This window comes from Mustela putorius, unplaced genomic scaffold, assembly GCF_011764305.1.
Source record: "Mustela putorius furo isolate JIRA1106 unplaced genomic scaffold, ASM1176430v1.1 tig00003913_pilon_pilon_pilon, whole genome shotgun sequence".
Classification (NCBI taxonomy): Eukaryota; Metazoa; Chordata; class Mammalia; order Carnivora; family Mustelidae; genus Mustela; species Mustela putorius.
In genome coordinates this window covers 7,848,819-7,874,798 of record NW_025422060.1, presented here as the reverse complement: position 1 = coordinate 7,874,798, position 25,980 = coordinate 7,848,819, and the positions used below count along the sequence as shown (strand labels likewise).

The following is a 25,980-nucleotide window of genomic DNA, read 5'->3' as shown; positions in this document are numbered from 1 at the left end:
GTTGGACTCCTGAATAGGATGCTTAACATTTTACCTCTTCCAAGGTTCAAGTGCCTTTGAGCACAACATCCTAACACCAGTGGTGCTCACATGGGCGAACACATCAGAACCAAGCAGAGAGAGCTTTTATCAATATGAATTCCAGGACCCCACCTCAGGCTTAATGAGTCAGAATCTCTGAAGGGAAGCCCACAGGTTTTGTTCAATTACACCTATGATTAAGAAGTTTTCTCAAGACAAATTATTTTCTGTCAATTTTAGCCTTTAATAAGCTAAATGAAGAAAATGCAAGATATGGAAACATTTTAGTATTCCTGGAAAGAAACCAGCATAGGTTTTTGTACCATGAAGCTCTCATTGATGAACAGAAAAGTTCCATCGGTTCACTCCCAACAAGGAAGAAAGGCCCCAGACTCTCAGAAAGGAGACAGGAGACCAGTACAGTAAGGGGCTTTCCACAAGGGTCTAGATGAATCCACACTAGCTAAATGTGTTCATTTCTCCCAACAAAGGCAGCTCAGGGCTATGCCTCAGTCTAGTTCTCTAACAGCAGGCAGTGAAAACAGGTCCTCAGAACGTCCTGGAAAATCCCCTGTGCGTGCCCTAAACCAAATGTGCAGGAGGAACATCGAGCTGACAGAGCCCCTACTCTGTAATAAGGTTCAAGGGACAGACAAGGAGCTAAAAGGACAGCGATTAAGGCTATTTCCCAGATGTAAGGCAGGATCGAGTAAACTGGAGAGCAATTCTGAAGGGCTCGGAAGGCTGGGGCAAAGGATCTGAACCGCTTTCAATGAACAAGCATGTAGCTACCAAAGATTGTTACTTGTGCAGAAGCTGCTATCAAGTGACAAAACTATCATGAGGAAAATGGACTCTGGAGCCAGGCCGCCTGGATGTGACTAGCAGCTCTATAAATTCCAGCTGTGGGCTCTCAGGCAAGTGGCTTGCCCTCTCTGTGCCTGGACTTCTCCCTTTGTGAAGTGGGGACAATAGTAGTTCCAACCCCACTGGGCTGCTCTGATGACCAGGTGAGCTTGTCGATATGAAGCATCTGGGACACAGTAATACAGCAGGATCTTGAAACTGCATTGGGTTTGTTCAATGGATTGATAAGTCAACTGCCATTTTCCTAATACACTAGCCAGGCGAAGCCTCTCAGGGGACTGCGATGATCTCGTGATGTGACCCTGAGGGACAGGAGGCAAGGACAGCACAGGCCAAGAGAACAAGGACCCGCCGGGGGTGCGGGTGAGGGGGTCAGCTCGGCAGCCAGGAGCCTGGGTTTGAATCCCAGCTGAGGCGTGCTGGGCTTTCCTTAAGCTCTCTCTGTTCTGTTTTCCTCCACTGTCAAAATGGGGAATCTTTCAGGACATGCCTTGCAGAGCTGCTATGAGGATTAAAGAAATACTATATAAAACATAAGGATACGTAACATAATAAAATTAGATCATGATAACACAACATATATTGTTGTCCATAGCATAGCAATGTCAAGGGCTTAGAAGGGTTTCTGGCAGGGAGTGAACAGTCAGTAACACTAAGGTCATTGTTATGATGATGAAAGTCAGGTGTTCTGGTAGTTTTTAAAAAGTCACAGAGGGTGAGAGGGAGCGAGCTGCTTGTATTTTAATTTACTCACTCATTCACTCAGGAAATGCTAGGGACCCAGTGGCAGGCAGAGGGCAGCCCCTCTTTGCCCGAGGGAGACATGAGTGGTGCCCTGCTGACCACAGCAGGAAGAGAATCGTGGTCACCAATCTGGGGAGAAGCTGCGGAGGAAAGTCACAAGGAGAATGGTATAGGGCTCCGAGTCAGCACGTGAGTTCACTATTACAGACATCATTTGGCGTCCTCCCTCCCACCTGGTGGAGAAGACAGGTGAGATGTCACCTCTGCTCTATGGATGACCCATCCAATGCTTGAGAAGCTGGGCTGCCCTTGGCCATGATGCCGGAAAGCTCTGCGCTATGCCTAGAACCTGGTTCTTCCAGTACTCGGCCCTGCTGCTCCTCCGCCCCCACCCCCGCCCCCAGCAGGCTAATGAGGCCGCTGTGCCCCCACCCCAATGCCCTCCTTCAGCTTCCAACTCTGGGGGACACACTGTCCCTGGGAGCAGTCCCCACGTGCACCTCATGCTGGGGGCCTGAGACCACGCAGCAACTGCTTCCCACAAAGGCAGGGATTCCACTGTCTACACACGGGACTCGTGAGGAGCAGGAAGGTTAAAATCAGAACAGTGAAAAAGGAGCTGGAGGGGGTCGCATGCCTTCCTAGGACCAGGCTGGGCACTTTCTCCATAGCCCAGAGAAGGAAGAAATGCTTGGAGCCTCTAAGGGCCACAAGAACAGAATGTTTTGTTCCTAAAAGAAAAAGCTACCTGGAATCAGTTAGGTGAGCATCCAAAGCCCTCCTTTTCGGTAGAGGGGGCAGTGTCCCTGCCAGGGCGCCTGCAGGGCACACAAGACTGTCCACGGCCCCTCAATGGGGAAACAATGACCTCCTCAAGCAGAAGGGGTCTGGAGACTGTCCATTCAAGCTCCAGCTGAAGCTACTACTGTTGCCATGTGGGATATCGGAGAGGGAATGTTCCTTTGCCAACCTGAGAAGCCTTTGCTTATATACTTGTTTTCCCCCTTACTTTAAAAATCATTCAGCAGTAATTATCAAAAGTTACTGTTGGGAAAAAAAAAAAGCAATCATCTAATTGCAAATACATTGCTTAAAATAATGCTGTGTGCTCAACTCCCCTAGGACCCTGATTTTCTCACTTGGAAAGTGAAAGGGACTCCAGTGCTGATGGGAGTGTAAATTGCAACCAACTTTCGGAAAATTAATCTGACAATATCTATTAAAATGTAAAACAGACACACCTCTGATCCTACAATCCCACGCAGAGGAATCTTTATACAGAAATAAAAGAACCCAGTAAGAAAGGATACATGCAGGAGGATGTCTATCCGAGCATTATGTGTAGAGGCAATAATAATAGTAATAATAATACAGAAACCAAGCTAGAAGCCCATCAACAATGAAATGGTTGAATAAATGATGGTACGTTCAAATTACAGCATACAATAAAGATCTTATTAGGAAGAACGTGTTGGGGGCTTTCATTAGGCATAGCAAACGAGAGAGGAAGGGAAGAAATGACTCATCAAAATAGGTCAACAAAACTGTGGCAGTAGAAGCAGATGGAAAAGTTGCAATGGACTTGACAAAGACCAGCAGACCCAAACCTAAGCCCAAGGGTGGGATGGGGATGGGGTCGTGGAAAATAAACAGAATCAGGGCCGGTTTGCATCACTGAAGGCTCAGAAGGCTCAGAAAGTGAAGGCAACAGATACCTTGGAAGATTAGTTTAAAAACAAGGGGCTGGATCGATCTTCCGAAATACCATAGAGACCCCCCAGATTGTCTCTTCTACCCTCAAGCAAGCCCAGAGGGGAGCTGGGATTTTGCTCTCCAGAGAAGCTGACTCAGGCCAGCTGCAATGTGGCTGAGAGGGGACAGAAGCACTTCAGGGAAGACAGGGCCCTGAACAAAAGTCCCCGCCAGAAAGCTCAGTTCCCAGATGCTGGCAGCCAAACTCCATCTCCACCAACAAAGACACGTGGATACTTAGAGCAGCTTCCTTCACCGCTGCCAAAATCAGAAAGCAAACACGGTGTTCTTCAGCAGGCGAATGGATTAATGAACTTGGGTCCATCCAGACAATACAACTTGATTCAGCACTAACGAGAAATGAGCTATCGAGCCACAAAAAAGACACGGAGGACTGCACATTGCTAAGTGAAGAAAGTTAGTCTGGAAAGGCTACACACTGGGTGATTCCAACTACAGGACTTTCTGGAAAAGGCAAAATTCTGGAGGCAAGAAAAGGGTCATCGATTGGGGGATGGGTAGGGAAGGAGAGGAAGGGAGAGGGAGAGATAAAAAGGTGCAGGATGGGATTTTTAAGACAGCACAACTATTCTATAAGATATTGTGACAGCAGATACATATCATCACACATTTTGGAAAAATTCATAAAATACAACACAAAGAGTTAACCCCATTGTAAATTATAGATTTTAGCTAATAATAATGTATCAATATTGACTTATCAATTGTAACAAATGTATCACACTGATGTAAGACAATGGTTACTAAAATGTAAAACACACCTGTGATCCTACAATCCTATTAATAACAGGAAATAGTGTCACCTGAAACTAATGTAACATTGTCAACTATACTCAAATAAAAATTTAAGGGGCACCTGGGTAGCTCAGTTGGTTAAGCATCTGCCTTTGGCTCAGGTGATGATCCCAGGGTCCTGGGATCGAGCTCTACATCGGGCTCCTTATCTCAGTGGGGAGCCTGCTTCTCCTTCTCCCTCTGCCTGTTGCTCCCTCTGTTTTGCTCTCTCTCTCTCTCTCTCTCTGTGTCAAATAAATAAATAAAATCTTTACACATTTTTTTTTAAATAGAGAAAATGGAGGGTGACGGTTTATAGAATCTTTCTGTATTTTGCACTCAATTTTTCTGAAAATGGGAAACTGCTTATACAAACAAAGTCTACAAACTTTTTTTTTTTTAAAAACTCCACAATGAGTCATGACTACATACACACTCAAATGGCTAAAATTAAAAACACCGACAGAACCAATTATTAATGAGCAACCAGAATTCTCTCTGTTACTAGAGGGAATGAAAATGGTGCGACCACCTTGGAAAACAAACACACCAGCCACCAAGTTACCCAGTTGTGCCCCTCCTAAAGATTTACCCAGAGAAGTGAAAACACAACTACACAAAGACTTGAATACGAATGTTTATAAGGTTTTAATACAATAGCCCCAAACTGGAAAGAACCCAAATGATCATTAACAAGTGAAGGGATAAACATTGCGTGATATGTTTATACAGTAGAAGACTAGCCGGCAGTAAAGAACAAATACAGTAGTAGCATGAATGAAGCTCAATAACATTACGCTGAGGGAGAGACCAGACCAAAAAAGTACATGCTGTATGATTTCATTTATATGAAGTTCTAAAACAAGCAAAAGTAATTTATAGTGGGGGTGCCTAGGTGGCTCAGTCAATAGAGCATGCCATCTTGGGGTCCTGAGTTTGAGCCCCCTATTGGACATAGAGACTACTTTTTTTTTTTTTTAAGATTTTATTTGTTTATTTGAGAGAGAGAGAACATAAGCAGAGAGGAGGGGCAGAGGGAGACCGAGAAGCAGACTCCCAACTGAGCAGGGAGCTCATTGTAGGGGTTGAATCCAGGACCCTGGGATCATGACCTGAGCTGAAGGCAGACACTTAACCGACTGAGCCACCTAGGCACCCTGAGGGCATAGAGCCTACTTTTTTAAAAAGTAATAGTAATTTATAGTAAAAAATTAAAAGGAAAGCAACTCAGATCAGCAGTTGCCTGAGACATACGGTGAAGGGGATTAACTGTGATGGGACAAAGGGCTTTTTTTTTTTTTTTTGAGGCTATGGAAATAGTCTCTATTTTGATTGGGCTGGTGGGTGTATATACAAGTCAATAACTCATAGAACCATATACTTTTAAGGGATTAATTTCATTGTATATAAATTAAGCCCCGATGGAGGTCCTTAAAATTAAAAAGATAAAGTATTATTAAGTTCAAGGGAAACAAAAAAGGTACAAGAAAGAGAACACTTATTTGTGAGCATAACAAATATCATGGAGGACAAGGGGTGTTAGAGAGGAGAAGGGAGTTGGGGTAAATTGGAAGGGAAGGTGAATCATGAGAGACTATGGACTCTGAAAAACAATCTGAGGGGTTTGAAGTGGCGGGGGTGTGGGAGGTTGGGGTACCAGGTGGTGGGTATTAGAGAGGGCACGGATTACATGGAGCATTGGGTGTGGTGAAAAAATAATGAATACTGTTTTTCTAAAAATAAATAAATTGAAAAAATTAAAAAAAAAGAGAGAACAAAATTCCAATACAATTTTACGATTTTGCTGTGACTATTACTTACCTAGTTACATAATGTAAAAACTGATCTTTGATGTAAATACTGGTCACTTAAGACACATGCGTGTGTCTGCAGGTGTTTGTGCGTATCTGTTTTGTGTGGCTAGATAAAAAAGCTAAGTCCTCTTGTTTGTACGATGTGACTGGATGATGTTTTAAAACGGAAGAATCATGGAACAGTAGTAGAAACATGTTGTTTAGAAATTTGGAGGTTTTAGATGACAGAAGAAACAGTTTAAGGAGCTCAAAGTGTGTCTCTTTGTGAAGAGAGACTCCAAGGGTAGGGAGGATGGGGACAAATGGCTGCTATTGATTTTTAAGACTATGTACAAGTATCTTGCTTTGCCAAACATAAAGTTAAATTTTAAGATAACATTAAGACCCACAAGAATGCTCATTAAGGGCAGAAAGCTGATTTTGGCATCATGGGACTATGAAAGAGCCTTCATTTAAAAACAAAAACTAATGATAGAGGTAAAGGAAGGTATAGAAAGAAGAGTAAAGAATGCTGAACAACAGGGCGCCTGGGTGGCTCAGTGGGTTAAGCCGCTGCCTTCGGCTCAGGTCATGATCTCAGGCTCCTGGGATCGAGTCCCGCATCGGGCTCTCTGCTCAGCAGGGAGCCTGCTTCCCTCTCTCTCTCTGCCTGCCCCTCTGTCTACTTGTGATTTCTCTCTGTCAAATAAATAAAATCTTAAAAAAAAAAAAAAAAAAAAAAAAGAATGCTGAACAACAGAATGTTAACATTAGCTACTTCAGAGGAGAGGAAGGAAAGATTCCAGAGCTGGGGCAATAGATTATTAACTTTTTCCACACAGACTTCTGAGTCACTTATATGTTATACTAAATGTATGCTAGTTTTCCTATTCATCTGCGCTATTTCGCGGTAGTCAAGCTACAGAGTCAAACTCAACAACTGCAAAAATTGGATTAAAAGGATTAAATTGGATGATCTAAGATGGCTACAGATCTAATATCATAAAAATACAGGACCCCAGCCTAATCTCTTCAAAAAGTCCAGACTTACTGTAATGTGACTTTTATCCCAGACATGCCCGCATATAATCATGGCAAATCGTTAAAACCTCAAGCAAAGACATCTGCGGATTCTCCTATAATTTGATGTACTGAATCCAAGCAATTGGAAAGCTATTCCTTCATGGATTTCCAGGAGGTGAGAGAGAGAGTTGAAGCAGAGTGCATGCCATCACACAGGGAGTCATGGGTGAAGGGAAGGAAGGTTCTGGCAACCAGGGTCATGTGGATACTTCACCTGATATGCCATTTAATTCTTAAAACAACCATAAAAGGGGTATGATGAAGAAATTAAGGCTTAGGGGGTTCCAGGTAAATGGAACCTCTCAGCAGAAATGACCACCAGCTAAACTGGCCTTTCCTGGACCAAGAGATTTGTTTTTCTAAATAAGACGGGCCCTCCTGTATAAAAGGAGGGAAGGGCCAGTGGAGGCCCTGGGTGGATCAGTTGGTCAAGTGTCTGCTTTCAGCTCGGGTCATGATCCTGAAGTCCTGGGATCAAGCCCTAATTGGGCTCCCTGATCAGCAGGAAAGTCTGCTTCTCCCTTTGCCTCTGCTTCTCCGCCTTCTTGTGCGCGCTCTCTCTCTCTCTCTCTCTCACTCATTCTCTGTCTCTCTCAAATGCATAAATCTTAAAAACAAAAAACAAAAACAGGGGGGAGGGGGCAAGAGGGAGGAAGCACGTTTTTGCTACTGCCATCTTGTCTTTATCATCCCTGAAGCAAGGACATTTCTGCCTAATGGAGCGTTCTGATGGTGCCTGTCCCCACACAGCCCTCACTGCTGTGGGCCAGGTTCTTTCCTGCTCTTTCAAACACACCTTACTCCTTCCTCCCCTCTACTTGGTCTATTTCCGGAAGAAAAATGGCCTTCTACTTTAGCTTCTACAAAATCCAAGTTTTTTACCAACTCAAATATATCCCTGACCATTTTAGCCATGCTTCTCTCTCCTTTACCTGGAGTAGACTGTTTAGGCAGAAGGACCCAGGTGCCAAACTGATGGAGTTCAAAATCCAGCTGTCCAACCCCACTTTCAGGAGAAAGGAATAGAGTACTTTTCCTATCCTTACTGCTAGGTACAAGGAAACCCTAGGCATTAGACTTAAAACAAACATAAAAAGAATCTGGGGGGAGGGGGGGAGATGCCACAAGGTGGAGGGAAAAGACAAACTGGCAAGATGCCTTGGGATCCGGGTCACAGCATGGTGGTAAACCCCCTGGGTTTTCTCTATGCCTCATATATACCAGATGTGGGGCTGGGAAAAGTGGCATCCCAGAAACACCAACGAGTACAGACCCAAAAAAGCCCCAACAACAACTGTCTTTTCTCTAGCCAAAAGACCAGGTTGGAGCAAGCTAGAAGGACAAAACTTTTAGATAATAACCGCTTGACTATACCTAAATAGCACAGATGAAACTTGTGGCCCATCATCGTTCATACCAGCAAAGGCCTAGACTGGTAATCTTATGAGGCTATACCAAGGTGCCCCAACGACTTCACCAAGTTTTGTCAAAGAAAGCCAGGTAAGGAGCTGAGAGCTTCATCTCCGCTGGCCAGTAATAATGGCTGCTCCCATCTCTTATCCCCATCTTCCCTGCAGTGTCAATGGAAACCACAGAGGTAGGCTACACTTCTGTCCTTACCCGACAGTAATGGTAACCACCCCGTCCCCACCCCTCCTAGGAACTGTTGAAAGGATGGAAACCTAGTGGTGAACCTGAACCCCATCTCCCTCCACCTGGCAGTAACCAGGGGGCACCCACCCCCTCCACCTGCTAGAGGAGTGTCAACAAAGCCATCTAAAATAGAAGGTTTGAGTGGTGCCTGGGTGACTTAGTTGGTTAAGTATCTGTCTTTGGCTCAGGTCATGCTCTTGGAGTCCTGGATTGAGCACCGTATAGGGCTCCATGCTCAACAGGGAGCCTGTTTCTCCCTTTAACTCTGCCCATCCACACTCCCACTAGTGGCTCTTTCTCTCTCTCAACTAAATAAAAAATCATTTAAAAAATAAAATAGAAGGCTTGAATAATATCTAAAGTCACGTAAGGTAATACAAAAATGTGCAGTAACAGCAACAACAACTTTCAGAACTAATAAATGAGTTCAGCAAGATCTCAGGATATGAGAAAAACCTGCAAAAGTAAATTGTACTCTCGTATACTAGCAGTGAACACATGAACACCAATATTTAAAATACTATACCATCTATAATCCCTCAAAAAAAAAGTACTTTGATAAAAATCTAACCAAACATGGACAGGACTGCTATAATAAAAAGTACACAGTCCTGATTAAAGAAATGGAGAGACATATCACATTCATAGACTGGCAAACTCAACATGGCAAAGATGTCAATTCTTCCCAAGTCACTATACCAAGTTACGCCTCTCAAAATCACAGCTTGATTTTTTGTGAATGTAAACAAGATTGTTCTAATATTTCTATGTAAAACAGAACAACAACAACAACAATGAGGATACAGTGGAAGTAATTCTAAAAAAGGAGAATTCTAAAAAAGCAGTGGAAGGAGTAACACCACTTGAAAGACTTATTATCTAGCTACAGTAATCAAAAGTATGGTAATGAAAGGGCAGCAGATGTGTAGACCAAGGGAATAGAACAGAGAATGCACAAATAAACCCAACTATATATACCCAGCTGACTTTTGGTAAAGGTGGGAAAGCAATTCAATGAAGAAAGCCTTTTTAACATGTGGCACTGGAGCAATTAGAGCAAGAGGCAAAAATACTGAAGCAATAGGCAACAACAACAAAAACTCCAATCTAAGTCTCACACCTTATATAAAAATTAACCCAAAATGATCATGAGGTTAACAGCAAAAGTTAAAACTATAGAACTTTTAGGAGGAAAAGAGATAGGAGAAAATTTTTAGAATCTAAGTCTAGGCAAAGACTTTGAAGGCTTGACACCAAAACCATGACAGATTTAGGGGGGGAAATGAGATAAATTAGACTTCATCAAAATTAAAAACTTTTGCTTTGCATAATATAAAAAAAGGAAAAAAATAAATAAATACAGTTAATTCAAGCAAATTATCAATAATTCAAAAGAACACAAACTAGATGACACCATAAGATATTCTCTAGGTATAAATACACATTGTATTTTGAAGACTTCATACCAACAAAGAATGTAAAATACCCCATTAATATTTTGATATTGATCAGAATTGCATGAGGATGAATTTTTATGTACATTGAGTTAAAACACATGAATAAAAAGTATTTTCACTCTTTAAAAAAAACCAAACTTTTGCTTTGCTGGGGTGCCTGGGTGGCTCAGTTGTTAAGTATCTGCCTTCAGCTAGGGTCATGATCCCAGGGTCCTGGGATTGAGCCCAGTTTTGGCTCCCTGCTCAGTGGGAAGCCTGCTTCTCCCTCTCTCACTTCCCCTGCTTATATTCCTTCTGTCTTTCCCATGCAGTCTCTCTCCCTCTGTGCCAAATAAATAAAATATTTAAAAATAAATTAACAAATTAATTTAATTACAAAAAAACTTCTGTTTTGTAAAAGACCCTGTTAGGATGAAAAGACAAGTTACAGAGTGGAGAAACTATTTGCAAACCACATATCCAACAAAGGACTACCATACTCAGACTATATATTATACACTCAGATCATATAAGGAACTTTCAAAACTCAACACTAAAAAAAGCAACCAATCCAAATAGAATATGGGCACAAAGTGACATTTCACAAAAGTAAACAGATGGTGAAAATACACACGAAAAGATGCTTGACATTATTGGTCACTAGAGAAATACAGATTAAAACCATAATACGATACCATTACACACCTATCAGGATGGCTAAAATAAAAAACCATGATGCCACCGAATGCTGGCAACACAAAGATACTGAATCACTCATACGTTGCTGGTGGGAATGTGAAATGGTGCACATACTCTGGGAAACAGTTTGGCAATTTCTTAAAAACCAAACATGCAACCACTACATAACCCAGCAATTGAACTTCTGGGCATTTATCCCAAAGAAATAAAAATTTATGTTCACTCAAAAACCTGTACACAGAAGTTTATAGCAGCTTTATTTTTAATAGCTTAAGAAATGGAAACAAGCCAGCTGTCCTTCAACTGGTGAGTAGTTAAATAAACCGTGGTTTACCCTTTCCATGTAACACTTCTCAGCGATAAAATGGAATCAACTCTATTAATACATTTGACAGCTTGAAAGAATCCGAGAGAAAGGTGAGTGACAAAGAAATCCCTAGTTTACATATGTATGCATAACTTTATAATGTTAATTTATGTATATAAATACATGTTAAGCACATGTATAATTTCACAATGTTATTTTTTTAAATGAAGCTGTAAAAACACGGAAAAGGGGCGCCTGGATGGCTCAGTCAGTTAAGCATGTGCCTTGGGCTCAGGTTATGATCTCTTTGGGTCCTGGGACTGAGCCCAGCGTCAGGCTCCCTGCTCAGTGGGGAATCTGCGTCTCCCTTTCCTCTGCACTCCCCTGGCTCATACTTTCTCTTTCTGTCTCAAATAAATAAATAAAATCTGGAAGGAAGAAGGACAGAAGGAAGGGAGAGAGAAAGAAGAGGTTGCCAGGAGTTAAGGAGGGGGTGGGAACAGAAAAACATGGGTGTTACAAAAGCGCATGATGAGGGACGCTGGAACCTTCTGTATCTGGACTGTATCCATGTCAACATCCTGATTATGACACTGTACTTCAGTTTTGCAAGATGTTACCACTGCTGGAAACTGGGTAAAGGATTCATGAGATCACTCGATGTTATTTCTTGCAATTGCATTTGAATCTATAATCATCTCAAATAAAATGTTTGAGTTTTAAAAAAAAAAAAATCCAGCTCTGTGCAGATTTGGTCAAGTTATTCTATGCCTCTCTATGCCTCAGTTTCCTCAGGAATAAAACAGAGATAATAGTAATAACACCAACCTCATAAAATTATTGTGATATTGAAGGGTTTGTTAGACATTAAATATCTAAACAGAGCTTAGCAAATATTACTCAAAAAATAAGAGCCACTATTATTTCAATCAATAATTCAAAAGTATTTATTGAGCACCTGTTACAGGCCAAGACTCAATAATTTCTTTAAAAGTCAGCATGTCATCTTGGGAGGTACTACTATGTAGTAGTGAAAGCATAGACTTTGGGATGAGCAAGAGACCTGGACTGATTGATTGATTGATTGATTTTTTAAAGATTTTATTTATTTTTTCATTTATTTATTTATTTGACAGAGAGAGGGAGACAGCAAGAGAGGGAACACAAGCAGGGGGAGTGGGAGAGGAAGAAGCAGACTTTACACTGAGCTGGGAACCCCATCTCAGGACCCTGGGATCATGACCTGAACCAAAGGCAGATGCCCAATAACTGAGCCACCACGCAGGTGCCCCAAGAGACCTGGATTTAGAAGCCCAGCACCATCATCATTCTTGCTGTGCATCCTTGGGCAACTTACTAAACCACTCTGAACTGCTTTTTCTTTAATGGTAAAATGGAGTGAACAATACACACTCATAAGGTTATGAGGACTGAAATGTTGCATGTAAATACCTGTCACATAGAAAATTGTCGATAAATGATAACTATCTGTAGGGCGCCTGGGTGGTTCAATCAGCTAAGCGTCTGATTCTTGGTCTCAGCTCATGTCTTGATCTCAGGGTTGTGAGTTCAAGCCCTGCAGTGTGCTCCATGTTGGGTGTGGAGCTTACTTAAAAAAAAAAGAAGGGTAACTATTTGTATGATGACTTAAATATTCTCTTTATTGTTATTTTCTTTCCACATGAGTTTTAAGCTTCTTGGGCTTGTTTTTTTCTCATGAATCCCTCCTGACACCAAAGATAATGTGATACACACATGAAGTGTCCGGTTAGTACTTACTACAAAATAGAATAATCTGGCAATCCTTACCAAAACGCCCTCTCTTGAATATAAGGCCCAAGAAAACTCCCCCACAAGTCCACGAAGGGTCTTGTACAAGGGTGAGTATTACAATACTCTTCACGGATGCAGTGGGGCAGGGCAACCCACACATCCGTCTCTAAGGAGATGGATAGTAGAACTGAGCGAAAGCTGCCAAAATCAATGAACGGGAGGGAAATAGAGTCACGTGGCCAGATGTTAGAAACAGAGTGAACTAAAAATAATAAGACACAGAAGGGAGTTTAAGAACACCACTCATGAAAATAAAAAACACAAACTCAGTGCACCTGGCTGGCTCAGTCAGAAGAGCGTGAGTTCGAGCCCCACGTTAGATGCTGAGTTTACTAAATAAATAAATAATAAATGAATAAGACAGACAATAAAAACAAATTCATTCACACACACATACACCCACAAAATGACGAATGTGAGGAGGATGCTCCTGTTTTAAAGAAATATATGAAGTCCATCATGGTGGGTACCAGTAGGCAGGAAGAAGAGAGGTCAAAGATGATGAAGATTTTTCAAAAACAGAAACACAAGGAAGAGCCTGGCATCCGCTGTTGCTGACAAGCTACAGACTTAGACTTAAGTCACCCCTCAATACTTGGGTCCAAAACAAATACAAATTCACACAAAATAAGTAAGTAATTATGTACCTAGCGACAGCGTTCCATCCCAGCCCTTGTGGGAGAGGCAGGAGCTAAAGAGACAACTGTGAATTGTCATTTCAACATAAATATAAACTGCTCTATTCCAATGACGGATGTTATGCAACAAAATCAATAGTTTGAAAAACGCATATTGCTTCCTCTTCCCTTTTGAAAATCACTAGGAGGATTTCAAGAATGTCACCGGTGGAAACAGCATTTCAGTGCCCTGGTATGTGCTTCTCATTTCTGTGTCTCCTGAACGTTCAATATACTTTTATCGCTGGTTAATCAGAGACACATGGCCTGGAGGACTGAAAATTAAGCAGCAGGAATCTCAACTTCTGGAAAAGCTGAAGGACGGGTGTGCATACCACTCAGGGTCCTTTGCATTTGGTCCCCAGGGTCAGAACCCAGAGGCAGGTGGGACAGAAAATTACTTTTTTCCTTGAAGTTAATGAATAGCTCTCTCACAAGTAGGAAATACAAGTTGCAATGAAACAGGCTTCCTCCTTTCCCAGACATAAGAGCCCCATACCTGCGTATCACACTGCGGCTCATTCTCCCACTCCAAGGAAAGGCTGAGGCCAATTCCTATATTCTGGTGGAGAAAAAATGGTGATTGGTAATCCCTAACATTAACGATGCCAATGTGAACAGCGGGGATTTCTGGAATGTGGGATTCTGAATGTTCTTCCTCTTTCTGCTGATACACTTTTCCTGATTAGTCCACTATGAACACACATTGCTTTGGTCACTATGGGAAAAAGAATTTTCAAAATGAAATAAAAGCACAGTTAATCAGTTGCTTCAAAATCATGTTTTCTTTAGTGTACTAGTAACTGTATTGCAAAGCATGAAAGCATTTGCAACTAATAAACTATTCTAAATCCCATTGGCCACATGTGTGTTTGAGGGGAAAAAATCTACCACTCTCCTTGGATATGAGATGCTCATGGTGTAAAGTGTTTGGATGCTTATGTCTTCAGCTCCTGTGAGTGGACATGGCCAAACACTGAGAAAGCAATCACAAACACTGAGAAAGCAATCGCAGAGCTAAATCTCCTGCCACAGCTTCTCCCTGCCATGCCCACAAATTTACTTAAAAAATACCACCAAGTGGGTGTCATATGACTTAGTGGCTAAGGGTGTGGACTCAGGGTACGTATTTGCCTGTGTCCCACCCTGGTTCTTCCACTCCCTGTCAAGCTTCAGTCAAGATACTTTCCCTTGGGTTTTTCTGTAACAGGTGGGTAAAAACAGACATACCTGAGGGGCTGATCTGAGAATTAACAAGCTAATTCATAGAAAGGATGTCAATAGTGTGGAGAACCAGAAGCGTCACTAAATTTTAACTTCTATAGTTATTAGTCAAGATAACTAAAAGCTCTGTTGGTCACTCAGTTTTGAAGCATTCTATAAGAGATACAATATTTGCTCCCTAACATGAAAACTAATTGTGTTTCTTTGTACTTCCTTACCAATTTTTAACTATATATTAAACACACAAACACACACACATACACACACACACACACACGCACACACAAAGACATTCCTTTCCTCAGTTCCATTTCCAAAGAGGGGCAAAGAACTTGAACAATTCTCTTCTAGAAACTACACTTGATAGAATTAATTACTCAAATATATTTCCATATTTAGGTTGAAATAGAACACAAAACCCAAAGAACCCCATCAAGAGTCAAAAGCAGTGAGTCGAGTTTCTTCTACTTGTCTCGACGGCTCTCCATCACCCGAGGACATCTTGCCCGGTCCCATTCTGCCTCCTGCCTCCCACCCTCCAGTCACAGACTCCTGGCTCCCCCCGCAAATGCCCTTCCAGGCTCTCAGGCTTTCTACACGCCACTCTTTCTCAGTCCTCCTTCTCAGCTGCTTCTACCAACCCTGAAAACTCACCTCAAGTGCTGCATCCCCTGAGGACCCCCAGGTACGGGTGCCCGCGGAACGGATGATGAGTCGGGAATGTGTTTCCCTCACCATGCTGTGTTGTAATTATTTGGACATGTGGACATTTTGAGATTCTTTTAATTTGTGCTGATTCTTCCTGGTCAGCAGTTCCTAAGACAATGGTGGTCTGGCCGCCGCTCAAAGAATCAGAGGACATGAGACACAGCTGTCTTCCTGTATTTTTAACAGCGGGTTAGCCTGGGGGGACTTGCATGTGGGTTTCTGCAAGGCGAACGGGCTCTATGAGGCAGGAAGAGGACGCAAGTGGGTGACAAGTCACCTTCAGGAAGGCAGGGTAGAGGGTCCCAGTGGTTTATCACAGACCTCTCCATAAGTTAGTCTAAAATCAGCCAGAAAGGCAAAAAATCATGTATACAGCATTTCTGCCTTGAAAATTTTTTAAATTGCCCACAAAGTAAGGTACACACATTTTTATACATTTAGCCCAATACATCAATGCTTATTTAGAACTTAGTAATTAATAAAACTATAGGGATTGCATAATAGAGAGCACTCACTACGTGCAAAAACTAACTTTACAGTATTTTTTAAAAGATTTTATTTATTTATTTGAGAAAGAATGAGCACGGGGTGGGAGGGTTGCTGAGAACAAGAGAGAAGCAGACTCCCCACTGACCCACAGAGCCATCAGGGCGTCCCATTTGACAGTATTTTTAATCACATAAAAGAGAGGTGCATACAAATGGATTTGTTCTTGCTGAATGTATATGTAATGTAAATTCACAGTTTGATATTTTCATCACAGATCTGAGAGCAACAGTTTGGATATAACAAGAATAATGGTATTATTGCTACATGCCAAGCTCTGTGATAAGGGCCTACCAGTATTAGTTAATTCAATTTTCACAACCTCGTGAGCTAATAAGCACTATCATGATGCCACATTACAGAGGAGGGAACTCTCTGTGTGACACAGAGAGGTCAAGCCATGGCTCAAGGGGACAGGGCTACTAAGTGGTATGAGAACTGAGGCAGCCCAGCCCGCTCACTATGCCCTACACTTTCCACCTCCCTTAGCTGTACATGGACATAGATGTGTGTGCAGTGGGGGAGATCCTGTGGATTTCGTTAAAAACAAACTCGAGAAGGGCAAAAATGTGATGTGGCTGCCAAAAAAGTGTGATTCTTGGACCACTCTAACCCTTGTTCCAGAAATGCCAAGGATAGGTCCCATCATACGTTTGCTGCAAAAATCAGCTCACATCTGAAGTCCTGGGAGTGAACTCCTGTGATGTTTCTAAACCAAACACATTAGGAGGCAGGCAGGGGTGTGGAAATATATTTGATGGGGGGACAAAGGGACGACTGGAGTGGGTGTGAGAGGGGGGAGAGAAACCGAAGGTGGAGAAGAACCTGGAGTTCCAGCTCGGATTCTGGAATCAGCCTCCTGCGCCTACTGGGCAAGACACATTTTCCTTTTTATGTCTCGGTTTTCTTCCCGGTAAAATAGGGATTTTAATGGTTTACCTAGAAAAATTCTTACGAAGATTAAATAAGCTGGTACACTAAATCCCACACAGAGTACCTGACCCACAGTTAGGATTCAACAAAACAATCCATCACTGTCAGATTATTACACTGTAGCAATGGAGGAGCCTACAAACCCAGAGATTCAAACACAAGAATCAATTTCCTAATGGGTAAATTATCCCGAAATAAAGGGCACTGCCTTGCAAGGTAGTAACCTCTCCACCACTGGCCGTCCTGCCCATGACTTGACAGATAACATCCCGACACTGGAGAGTGTTACTCAGATGGTGGTCTAGGAGCTTTTCATCTGATGTATTTATGAACTAGTGATTCCATAACATCACAAGTAGGGTCCCATATCCAAACCGAAAATAGAAGTAACAGAAGAATAAAGTAAGTAAAATTTATACCTTAAGCTTCAGTTTAAGTTTAGATAAATGGCCTTAAATCTTTCCATGCTTCTAACGGCTTTTCACTTTATTTACTTTTTATCCTTAAAAAAGGAATGAGAGCTTGCCAGTTGGTTTAGAAGAAAGAGAGTTAACAAAGCTAAGTGGTCATTACGCCTGGGTGACACAGTCACTTAAGCACCTGACTCTTGGTTTCAGTTCAGGTCACGATCTCAGGGTCCTCGGATCCAGCCCACATCGGGCTCGCCGCGTGGCAAGGAGTCTGCTTAAGTTTCTCTCTCCCTCTCCCTCTGCTCCAACCCCCTAGTTGCACACACTCTCTCTCCAAAAAAAAAAAATAAATAAATAAATCTTTTTAAAAAAGAAGAAGAAGAAGAAGAAGAAAATTCCCTTTGACCCTCCTCAACCGTACAGTTGAAAGTGCTGACATGGATTCTAAAGTTTCAAAATAGAGCAAGTTCACAGTTTCCAAGGCCACTTCACACATTTCAGATGATGAAAATGCAGATGAGGATTCTGATCAACACTGCCCTGGGTTCTCTATGGCTTCCCATCGTCTCTTACGATGGCCATGGCTGTGACATTCCCACCAAGCGGGCTGCTGTCAGGAACACCGGCCAGCCAGGCTTGGGAGCCACCTGTCACACTTAGAGACCAGTTTGGAAGGGAGAATTTTCTCCATATGGATCCCCAAACTCTCGTCTATGGAAAGAGCTTTTTAAAAGTTTCCCAAAGCCTTGAGGTTGTTAGAGGAAGGGCTTAAGGAGATGCTGAAAACTGAGTTCTCGGAGAAGGCTGGCATGAATCATGCATGAACTGTAGGGGGAAAGTGGGTGTTCAGCCACTGGCTTTACCTACCCCGAATCCTGCCATCAAGGACACAGGCACCATGCCACACCATCTAGCCAGGCCTTGAGGTGGAAGTAGGGATATTCATTCTATTTAGTATTCATAGCCCCTACAGATACTGTCTCCAAAATAAACTGCTCTCACGCATTTGCCTTAGAGGACCCATGCGCCATGACTAGACTGATCTGAATTTTTTTTAAGTACAACAATCCTCACGATAAAAGTCTCTATAAGAATTTTCCATTGTCAACAAAATCATGAAAATTCTCGGTGTATTAGAATTTCGGAAGCACAGGGTTCAGCCTTTCATTGTAGAGGCGACGACACCAAATGCTCAAAGAACAACACAGACCTGCCCAGGCCCCTCCAGGAGAGGGATACGTATACGACCTCTCTCTCTCTGCAAAGGTCTTCTCCCTCCACTAGGATGGCTGGGGAAAGCTCCAGCTGTCTCTTCCTCCTGATCCAGGAACTTCCAGCTACAGCCAAGGCCGCCATTAAAGCCGCATTATTAAAACTAGCCCGGAGATCACAGACAGAAAAAGGACGGCGATCCTTCCCTCTGCCTCCAGAGTTACTCAGTTCTTCAGGGAGGCCATTCCAAAACCCTTGTTATCTCTCCTCCAGCTCAGAGTTTGGAAGCTTAGGTTTGTGGGGGCACCTGTCAGAGGCCCAAGGAGGAGAGAACGAGGAAGGAAAATGCCTCCCATCTTCTCGGAAGGTATTGAAGAACCAAGGAGAGTTTTGGGAGGAATAACCTTTTATTTTAACTATTGCATTCCAGTTCCCTTTTCATTAGCCTCTCGGTGGTCTAGCTTCAGACACAAAGTGCCCACTGAAGTGGGGGAAATAAGGCATTATCAGGATAAAGTGAGGCAAAGAGAAACTTGGGTGACATTCTCCCCATGCATCCAGGGAATTAGGAACATAGGAAGGGGAGGGTCCATTAGTCGGGCAGGTAGCTAGAGGTGTGATCCAGGGCTGGGGTTGAGCCTTCTCACCAGGAAGCAGACACCTGGGGCCAGAATGATCACAGGGTACTTTCTAGAAACCAAAGGACCCAGATGAGGGCAATGCAGCTGCAGGAGCGGAGACAACAGAGCTTCTGTGCTGGAAGGAGGCTCTTACTGACCCGGGGATGGTCTCTGCTGCAGCCCTTCCAGGGACAAGCAGACAGCTTGTGTTGTGCAGTGTACATGGAATCTTCCAGTTCTCTGCATTTGGATGGGGGCCAACAGTTCAGGGTCTCATTCCCAGTTCTAGAACTCACCAGTTAGGAGCCAGCATATGGTAGTAGTTAAGACGCTGGGAACCAAAGGTCTACATTTCACATCCTGGTTCCGATACTTATGTGTCCCTGAGCAAATGACTAAATGTATCTGTGCCTCAGGTTCCTAATCAGTAAAATGGAGAATGCATAGGGCATTTGGATTTACATATAAAGTACTATAAGAGTGCCTTATATGTAGTAATTGCTTTATAAGTATTATAAGTATTTGCTGTTATTTTCCTTACCCCCATGGGCTTTTCAGGTCTTGAATCTTATTAACCAAACCCATAGGAAACTGATGTATTAGCCAGCAAGTCTAGCGTCATTTTGAATGTAGACTTATAACCACCAAGTAGATAGAAAAAGTCAGGTCATTTTGAGAGCACATTTTCATTCAAGTAAGAGAAGTCTACTTGAGAAACCAGATTAAGATCAAAAGACTGCTTTCTGAGCCCGAAGTCAGATCATCCTTCTGGGCTGCCAGAAAAACTTCTGGGCTACACAAAGAAAGACTGAGTCATCTTTTCACTGCTGATCATCCCTGCCAGGTGGACCTGAAGGCTTGTGTCGGTGGATCAGGACACGCTCTGCCTTAAAATGTGTTAGAGACAGACGGACCAACTCTTATGCTCAAGCTCTTCCATTTTCAATGTTATGTTTGATATTTGGGAGAGTCAGCAAGCTTTTCTGAGAGGCGGATGACAGGAGGGGGTCTGTTGAGAACATGGGGAGAAGGCACCATAGAATCCAGGGTGTGCCCAGAGAGAAGGGATCAGGGCCACATGCTGGCCCTGAGATTCACCAAAGGCAGCTGCTCTGTATCCATTCTATAGAAAACTTAGGAACTTGAAACTGAAAGCCACCTGCTACCCATCTCTGCCTTGTCACCTGCTATGATGTTGAGGTTAAGATCACGAGCACCTCTTTCTGGTCTGGATCCAGTGACCTCGAGCTTTAAATCAACCATGTTGGGAGTCTTTAAGAGACCCCCTGGTTAAGCATTTACCAGCACACCACTGGACTTCTTTCCTCACCTCTTCTCTGAAATGGTTCTTATGGGGGCCAAATGACACCACTGTCCCTAAATTCAACAGACACTGTCTAGTTTTAATTTTTCTCGAACTCTCTGGAGCATCTGATAGTGATCCTGTCCTCCCTCTTGAACCTCTTCTGGGACTCTGTGTTGCTTTTCTTTTATTTCTGAACACATTTACTCGGGATGTACGAGATTTGCCTCTCCTACCAGGCCCTGAAATGTTGGTGCGCCCCATGGCTCTCTCCTTGATCACTGCAACATGTCCTTTAAGACACAGCTGGGTTTCTTCCTCCAGGAAGACTCCCTGGACACTTCTGGTCTGGTCTTCCCTGACACACCCATTTCTAGAACACTCCTGACCTTAACTCCATCACAGATGAACGTCTGTCTACTGGTGCAGTCCCCCGGCTAGAGGGCAAGGACCTGGAACGTCAGGCCTTGGAAGGAGAGCCACAATAATAAAAATAATAATGATGAACATCTGCTCCTGGCACTTAACGCACTACCAGGCGTTGTCCCAAGAGCCTTGCAGAGATTATTCCATTTTACTCTTTACATCAACCCTGTGATTTCTCCCACGAGATGCTTCACACTAGCAGAGCTGAAATAACTTGCCCAAGATTACACATTGATATGAACTCCAAAGGGCAGATGCTGAAGCCAACATGTGTAATCATTGCTGAGCAATGATTACAGTGGGCGTGACCCCAAAACTTGACTTATCCTATGTTTGAGGGGGAAAGAGAGGGACGGAGGGAGAGTGGCATCTTATAAAAATAAATGTTCCGCAATCTCAACACACGATCTCGTGTATAACATTGTTAAATAAATGGAATAGTTCCTAACTCTGACTTCTTTGGCTCTTTACAGTGGTCATTTTTCAGGTCCCATAGGGCTAGATTTTCGCTGTAAAACACAACTTATGGTTCCCTCTTATCACCGGCTTAGTGAAAATACTAATGCAGCACGGAAGAAGAGAAAATGCTACTTAAAACCTGATGATCTTGAATCTCTCCAAACAAACAGCAAAACCCTTGAAGTTATGTAAATATGCTATGAGTTCCAAGGGTCCCATGGATTCATGGGTTATCAATGTGTTACTTCTAGTAAATCTGTTTTGTTTTGTTATAAAATCTCAGGTTCCCCCAAAAAATAAAATAAAAGTGTCCTCTCGGTTTGAGCTGGGAAAGCAAAGGTACATTCAAGCAACCTGCAAAGCTGTGACTTGCTCCGAATCCTTAGGGTAATTACAGAATGCCGGACATTTGCTGGAAGGTTTATGCTTTTGCGTCTATGGGGGAAGTATGTGCTCAGGGAGCTCAGTGAACATGAACAGGGCAGGGGAGATATTCTGGAAAATTAACATGTCACTAAACAGCCTAGAGGTTTTCTGAACTCCTCTTGTTATAAAACCCACAATTCTCAAAGAGCTGTTTCCCCTTTCCAGTGAATCTCTGAGATAGTTTCTTAGAAGGTTCTTGAACCTTCAGCCCTGGTGTAGCCTCTCTAATGAGGGAAGGGACCGTGCAGGGCATAAATTTGTACCTGGCTTTAAAGCCCAGTAGGAAAGAAAGAGAATAAGGGAGGGAAGAAGGGAAGGAAGGAAGAGAGAAAGACAGAGTCACAGGGATGGAGGGAAGGGAGGAAAAGAAAAAAGGAGGGAAGAAAGAAAAGACGGGAGAAAGGGTGTGAGGGAGGGAAGAAAAATGAAAAATGGAAAAAAAAAAAAAAAAAAGGCTGTTCATTAGAAATCTGTTCTGGCCCGTCTGAAAACATTTCCGCACCCATGTGGTGTTGAGGGCCCAGGAATGGGGCCCCTGATATGACCTGCAAAGTACAATTCACTGTAGGTTTGACTCCATTCCATTCTTTTAAAGGAGAATGACCACATCCTCACTTTCTCATTCCATACCACTCATTGGATGAAATCAGTTCCTGGGCTGCACATTCACCGAGAGTCCGGATTCGTCTGTTCCCCCATCTAATTAGGAAAACACAGCTCATGGGGACCACAACCAAGGCAGATGAGAAATACTGGTCCTGGTGTCATGTCTGTGCCAGGAAGGAGAATGCCCCTTGTACGGACAGCACCTCTAAGAACCAGACGCTCTGACTCCCAAGTTCGGTTCTCCAGCACCACCTGAATGTCAGCCACTGGATGCCAAGCCCTGCCCAGGTCCTCCTGGGTTTGAGGGCACCTGTACATAACGTCCCTTTCTTCTGCTGAGTTTAGAAATGACAGAAAATTGAGTCGGTGAAGCCACACATTGAGGATGGAGATGAAAATGTGAGCTTCAATCCTGAGAAGCCAACCGGGGAACTTGGCTTTATCCGGACCCCTGAACTCCTTTGGTTTTGTTTATTCTTGTCTTCTTTTTTATTTTAATTCCAGTGTAATTAACATACACTATCATGTTAGTTTCAGGTGTGCAGTATAGCGGTTCAACACTTCTAGATGCTACTCAGCGCTCACCAAGGCAAGCATACTCTTAATCCCCTTCATCCATTGCAGTCAGCACCCCCACCCGGCCCCGCCCTCTGGTAACCATCAGTTTGTTCTCTAGAGTTACAAGTCTGTTTCTTGGTTTGTCTCCTTTTTTCCCCCACTCTGTCCATTTGTTTCTTAAATTCCTCATGAGCGAGATATTTGTTTTTCTCTGACTGATTTCATGTAGCATTACTCTCTAGATCCATCCATGTTGTTGTAAATGGCAAGATTTAAATCTTTTTTTAAAGACTGGTTTTATTTTTATTTATTTATTTATAAGAGAGAAAGAGCAGGGGGAGAGGCAAAGACAGAGGGAGAGAACCTCAAGCAGACTCCATGTGTAGTGTGGAGCCCAACATAGGGCTTGATCTCACAACCCTGAGATCATGACCTGAGCCCAAATCAAGAGTTGGAAACTTAACCTAATGAGAAACCCAGGTGTCCCAAGATTTAATTCCTTTTTATGGCTGAATAATATTCCATTGTGTATATATACCACTTCTCTATCTACTCATCTATTCATAGACATTTGGACTGCTTCCATTAATTTGGCTATTGTAAATAATGCTGCAATCAACACACAAGTGCATATATCCTTATAAATCAGTGTTTTCACATTCTTTGGGTAAATACCCCATAGTGCAAGTATGAGACTGTAGAATAGTTTTATTTTTAAATTTTTGGGGAAACCCCATACTGTTTTCCACAATGGCTGAACCAGTTTACATTCCCATCAACATTGCAGGAGGGTTCCTTTTTCTCCACGTCCTTGCAACGCCTGTTGTTTATTATGTTGTTGATTTTAGCCATTCTGAAAGGTGTGAGGTTGATATCTCATTGTGGCTTTGATTTGCATTTCCCTGGTGATGAGTGATGATGAACATCTTTTCATGTGTCTGTTGGCCATCTGGATGTCAGCTTTGGAGAAATGTCTGTTCCATTTTTTTAATTGGATTATTTAGCTTTTGGGTGTTGAGTTGTAGAAGTTCTTTACATATTTTGGATACAGACCCTTTATCAGATATATCCTTTGCAAATATCTTCTCCCATTCAGTAGGATGTCTGTTAGTGTTGCTGATTATTTCCTTCACTGTGCAGAAGCTTTTTATTTTGATGTAGTCCCAAGTTTATTTTTGCTTTTGTGTTCCTTGCCTCAGGAGACATATCTAGAAAAATGTTGCTATGGTCCATGTCAAAGAAGTTACTGCCTGTGTTCTCTTCTAAAATTTTTATGGTTTCAGGTCTCAGATTTATGTCCTTAATACACTTTGAGTTAACTCTTGCATATGGTGTCAGAAAGTGGTCCAGTTTCACTCTTCCACGTAACTGTACAGTTTTCCCAGCACTCTTCGTTGAAGAGACTTTTTCCTAATGCTTATTCTTGCCCCGTTTGTTGAAGATTAATTGATTATGTAATTGTGGTTTGTTTCTAGGCTCTCTATTCAGTTCCATTGATCAATGTGTCTTTGTGCCAATACCATACTGTTTTGATTACTACAGCTTTGTAGTATAACTTGAAATCAGAATTGTGATGCCTCCAGCTTTGCTTTTCTCTTTCAAAATTGCTTTGACTCTTCAGGGTCTTTGTGGTTCCATACAAAATTTAGGATTGTCTGTTCTAGTTCTGTGAAAAATGCTGTAGATATCTCAATTGAGATTGCATTAAATGTGTAGATTGCTTTGGGTAGTGTACACATTATAATAATATTTGTTTTTCCAATCCATGATCATGGAATGTCTTTCCATTTCTTCGTGTCCACTTCAATTTCTTTCATCATTTGCAGTTCTCAGTGTACAAGTCTTATGCCACCTCCGTTAAGTTTACTACTAGGCATTTTATTATTTTCAGTGCAATTGTAAATGAGACTTTTCTTAATTTTTTTTCTGCTGCTTCATTATCAGTGTATAGAAATGCAACAAACTTCTGTACATTGATTTTGTGTTCTGCAATCTTAATGAATTCATTTATCTGTTCTAGAAGTTTTTTGGTTGACCCCTGAATTCTGTAGCCCAACCCAGAACCCTGGCCCTAAAGGACACTGCAGGTCTCTGCTGCAGGAGGATTAGAATGCACTTGCCAAGGAAACAAGAGGGCACTCTGGGGCTAAGCTGTGCACTCAGGTCCATCTTCCAGGATCTCTGTTGCTGCATGGCTGCTCCCCTTCCTGGCAAGAGAAGCCAATGGAGATCCTCTGCTGAATGAGCCCCTGGAAGTCTGAAGCCAAGAGAATGCAGGTTTCATGCTGAGTGCATGTTCTCACATCAGTCTCACAGCATCTCTGGGGCAGGACTCCCAGATCTCCACTCTACTACTGATAGGAAAATGAGACTGGGCAAGGTGGGGACAAGGATCCAAGGTTGCCCAGGCAGGAAGGACAGCAGGATGAGCACCAATCCTTCCAGGCACTCAAGCCTGTGATGTCAGCCTTGACCCAGCACATAACTGGGAACCCAGTAGGTGATTTGGCCAAGCACCACACATGCAAGTGGACAGGAGAGACTACCTAGGATATTGTTTTCTGATCAATCACATAGACCAAGAGTAATAGCTTCATGTCTCTAACCCACTCTCTTTCAAGGAGAAAGTTGAAACCCGATTATAATATCACTGAAGATTTCATTTGCAAAATGATCCTGCTGACTTTAGAGATCATTGCAAAAACCTGTGTGTGACCTCTAGGCACATCCTCTGCCCCAGAGGTCAGAGGTTAGAGTTGTCAAGGCTGTGAAATAGTGTAAGAGTTCCCACATGTCCAACCACAGAACAGAGCTTTTGGATTCCTCAATTCTTCTACACGAATGGGGTGCCTGCTTGGCTCAGTCATGATCTTAGGGTTGTGAGATCAA

General features: G+C 42.7%; 1 protein-coding gene across 4 annotated transcripts in view; it reads right to left on the bottom strand.

Moving 5' to 3' along the window:
* The window catches only part of CAMK1D (calcium/calmodulin dependent protein kinase ID), a 430,562-nt gene that overhangs the window by 199,376 nt on the left and 205,206 nt on the right, over positions 1-25,980 (bottom strand). Inside the window, exon 1 of one of the 4 annotated variants that reach the window (XM_013047018.2) lies at positions 15,539-15,688. The exons of the other annotated variants lie outside the window; for them this stretch is intronic. Within the exon in view, the coding sequence (XP_012902472.1) occupies positions 15,539-15,552 (14 nt within the window). The 5' untranslated portion in view covers positions 15,553-15,688. Of the gene's footprint in view, positions 1-15,538; positions 15,689-25,980 lie in introns of those variants that run through there. 4 annotated transcript variants of the gene reach the window in all.